The 4,054-nt window shown below is 44.9% G+C and overlaps 1 protein-coding gene across 1 annotated transcript in view; it reads left to right on the top strand.

Moving 5' to 3' along the window:
* The window catches only part of MGAT4D (MGAT4 family member D), a 64,332-nt gene extending 61,573 nt beyond the window's left edge, over positions 1-2,759 (top strand). Inside the window, exon 11 of the mRNA XM_012805387.2 lies at positions 2,280-2,759. Coding sequence (XP_012660841.2) covers positions 2,280-2,759 — 480 coding nt within the window. The remainder of the gene's footprint in view (positions 1-2,279) is intronic.
* The last annotated feature ends 1,295 nt before the right edge of the window (positions 2,760-4,054 follow it).

Below are 4,054 nucleotides of genomic sequence, written 5' to 3'. Positions count from 1 at the left end.
GGGCTGGGGATTGGAACCCGCCACCTTAGGTGTATGTGGCTGGTGCCTTAGCCGCTTGAGCCACAGGCGCCGAGCCAGGAATTTTTCTAATTAATGTTCAAGTCTTCCCAAACCTTTCTGTTCAAAGAAATACCATCTTTGAGATAATTTTTGTGCCTGCTTTATGAGAGAGAACAGAGAAAACAGAGTGCTCATTTCCTTTTCTCTGTTTTCCATACCATTTTAAAAAAAATACACTTCTAAATATATCTTAAAATTTTTTTTTTTAATTATCTGAGCTCTGAGTTCACTTATTGTATTTGGGTGATAACTTCCCTCCTCATAGCTTTGTAAATCTGGGGATCAGAGGACTATTTTTCAAATGTTATAGAAAGTGTTATAGAAAGAACACAGGCTTCATATTCTCATTCTATACCTTTAGAACTGTGCGAGCTTGACCAGTTATATAACTTACCTGGGCCTACTTCCTCATAAGTAAAATATGAATAATACTTTTAGATCAGTTATATAGAGCAACATACCATTAGTAGACCATTAATAAAAATAGCCATTATTTTGATTATAAAGAACACTCTCCACAGGGCATGGGTCTGTTCCATCAGCCAGCATGGACATTGCCTGCTTTTAATGTTTTTCTAGCTATCTAATTACCCTGGCTCCTCCACCTAGATTAGGTCATCTTGGGCTTTCCCTAAATGTCTCTTCAACTCTGATGGGTCAGAATACTTCACAGCTCTCCCACTCAGCTTTAGCTTCTAGGACTCTTTCTCTTGTATTTAAAAACACCACATCATTCTAAAAGAGCCACTGGTCTCACTGACCACTGGTCTCGTTGTCAGTTTATTTTTATTTCTCTTACATTATTATCACACTATATTATTCTGGTGAAAAACTGCCTTTTAAAATTATAAATATTATATTCAATCAACCTTTCACTACATGGTAAATAACGGTGGAGCTTAAGGTGGAGGTTAAAGGCTTGAATTTCAGGGTTGGGAATCAGATTTGATTCTGTAGGTAATAAAGGGTCATTGGGAGCTCTCGAATGAGTTGAGGATTAAATCAACTGATTATACAAAGTGTAGGTAGGAACTTCTGACTGGTGAGGATCAGTTAGGTAACTCTTGGCAACCGTTTCTAAAGCAGTTAGAATCTCAGCCAGAGAAATGGCACAGGGAGGATTGGGGCAAGCTTTTTTAGAAGACTTTATGGAGACAAAATTTAATTTAATAGGAACAGTGAATGTAGCAGCCAAAGAGTCAAAACTAAAGGTTTTGAGTCCTGCATGACCAAGAAGGTAAAACTAAATCTTAGCCCCCAAATCCCTATTTTTTATGTTTTTAGTGTTCGGCTTCTTTATTGCAAACTCTGAAATGTACCCTTCACAAATCTTTCTCTAGGAAATGAAGCGTATTTGTTATGGGCCACAGAATTATGTTGAATAATAGAAGCTGGAAAGATGGAAGACAGCAATTAAGGGAAATATATGGTTGCAAAGTACCTCAAATAAAATGTGTCTCTTTTTTAACAAGTAAATTAACAGTATCCAAACACTCTTCAGAGACAGCATCCAAGCTCTTGACATGGTAGCCTTATTAGTGAAGCAATGTGAAAAATGCTCAATGACCTTGACCCTTAGGCAATAACCATGTGTTGTGCATAGAATGCCATCAATCTTTTAATCTGAGAGGCTTCGAGAGCTATTAGACTCAACTAAATGCTGTTCTTCTAATAAAATTTAAATCATGATTGTATGAAATTCCAGGTCAAGATTTATTATAAAATATAGTAAAAGCTGCACGATCCAACATCTACAGAGAAAAGAAGATTATGATTCAATACATCATCTACATTGCATTTTTATTTTACTGTTTGCTTGGAACTAGAGGCTCTGAGAGCGACAGGGCTGATTCAAATCTTTCTTCCCCTATTTATTAGCTGAGTACATTCCAGCAAGTTTTTGCTTTCCCCACTGGTTTGTTGTACAGTTTAACGAGATAATAGATATAAAACACTTAGAGCACAGTGAACACAAGAAAAGTTGACAATTCTTATCAGTAGTATTGTTAACAAAGAAAAAAAATATTGTTTTATATATAATGTATTTACTATGTTAACATTTAACATGTCTGTATTTCTCACATACATGCAAACGAAGTAGGAAGGCCCCCGCTTACCACAACGACTGCTCATCACTTCACGTACAGAGCTCTAGAAAAAACGTAGAGCACTAATCTGACTGCACCCAAAACTGGACTGTGTTCAAAAACATGATTTAGATAAAATTCAGGACTTGTAAAACAGAAGGCGGAATCGCTTTGTTTGCACAGAGAGCAAGGCGCTCAGAAGAGAAGTCTTTGGACTCACAAGAGGGAATTCCTTGTTACCCCCAAGCAGGAGCCCAGCTGCGCCCTACGGGCGCGCTTGGCTGCGGTGCGGCGCGGGGTCGCGGGGTCGCGGGGTCGGGGGCGCGCTCGGCGGCGAGGAGGCGGGCCGGCGAAGGGGGCGCGGGGGGCGCGGGGGCGCGGGGTTGCGGGGTCGCGGCTGCGCGGCGGTTGAGCCCCACGTGCAGGTGCGCGCCCCAGGCGCCTCCGGCAGCCGCCTCCCCCTGCTTGCCGCCGCACGCGCATGCGCGGTTAGCAGTCGCTGCTGCGCGGCCGCCAGCGGGATTGGTCTGGGGAGACGCCGGGACCAAGTGGCAGCGATTCGGTCATCTGAGCTGCCGCTGCCGAAAACAGGCCCTCAAGACAGGTGCGTGAGTAGCAGGCCACCCTCCCGCGGCCCACTGTGCTCAGGTTAGGGTGAGGCATCCGAGTCGTAACTGCGTCCCTCAGGGTGGGAACTCCTGGGCCGCACCTCTTCATTTTGCAGCTCGAGCAGGCTGAACGGATAGGGGCCAGGTGAGGGGTGGATATTGAGTTTGGAGATGGAGGTGCAGTGAGCGAGGGTCTTGGGTGGGCTTTGCCCGCCTCGTGGGTGCGAAGAAGGCCAGCGCTGGACCGAGGGAGTTGATGCCACCTCGGGCCAGCGGGGCTGCTGTGTCCCCCTGCTGCTCTGGGGCTGAAGCAGGGGCAGGCGCGGAGAAACCTGGAGCCCTGCCCAGCCCGGCCTCCCCCTGCAGGCTTATGGAGCCGCGGGGAGACGAGTCCGTTATTCCAGCGGTTGCCATTTCTGCCTCGTTCCAAGCTCGAGCCCGGTGCGCGCCCCCGAGGACTGTGAAGGGGTCCGGCGAGCGTCCAGGTTCTGCTCGTTCTGCTGCCTACGCCTCACAGAACCGCAAAGAAAACCAAAATAGGCTCAGTTTACTCAATCCCACCTCCGTCTAGGAGAAGAGACCCAGCCCTCTGAGCAGCAGTGGCCATCTGGGGCCAGTCCCTAGATAACTCCGCGCGGAGTCCTGTGTGCGCCGCTGGGGAGGAACCCAAAGGGTTGGAATCCAATGAGGCCCTAATTACCAGGGACTCATTATCGCCCCAACCCTGTTTACTATCAGTCAGACACTTAAGCTGTTTTTATTTATAGCATCAGCCCAGGCAACAAGAAGAAGTCATTTGTTTGGGGTTTAAAAGCCAATGGTAACAAAGCTCAGGAGAAGGAGATAGAAGGTAAATAACTTGGCTATGGGAAGAAGCCTCAAGTTAGAAGAGGGTTAATTTATATTGAAAGTTTTGATGCATACAAACAGGCAAAAACCCAATCCCGGGTTATGGTTTTATGTACTTCAGATTTTTTACATTACTATAGGTAGCCTTCCTTTCGGTATTTATCAATCTGACCTCTTTTCAGTTTATAGTTTTGCCTTTGTATCTGATTGATTTGATTATCCAAGTACATTTACATCTTACCCTAAATCCTTGAACAAGATATTCTCTCTTCTTTGTCTTATCTACTTATTTGATAATGGAAAAGTCAAACTCTGTAAGTTATTTTAAAGAGGTTTATTCTGAGCCAGTATGACTTGCCTGAGGCCCAGAAATACACACCAACAAAATTGGGTGTTTTCCAAAGTCTTTACAAGTGAAAATACTTTTATAAGAAAGTCTAGGAGGAGGGA

This window comes from Otolemur garnettii, unplaced genomic scaffold (genome assembly GCF_000181295.1).
Source record: "Otolemur garnettii isolate 467f Iridium unplaced genomic scaffold, OtoGar3 scaffold00041, whole genome shotgun sequence".
In the NCBI taxonomy this organism is placed as follows: Eukaryota; Metazoa; Chordata; class Mammalia; order Primates; family Galagidae; genus Otolemur; species Otolemur garnettii.
The sequence above is the reverse complement of the archived record's forward strand: the minus strand, read 5'-3'. Positions and strand labels throughout refer to the sequence as shown.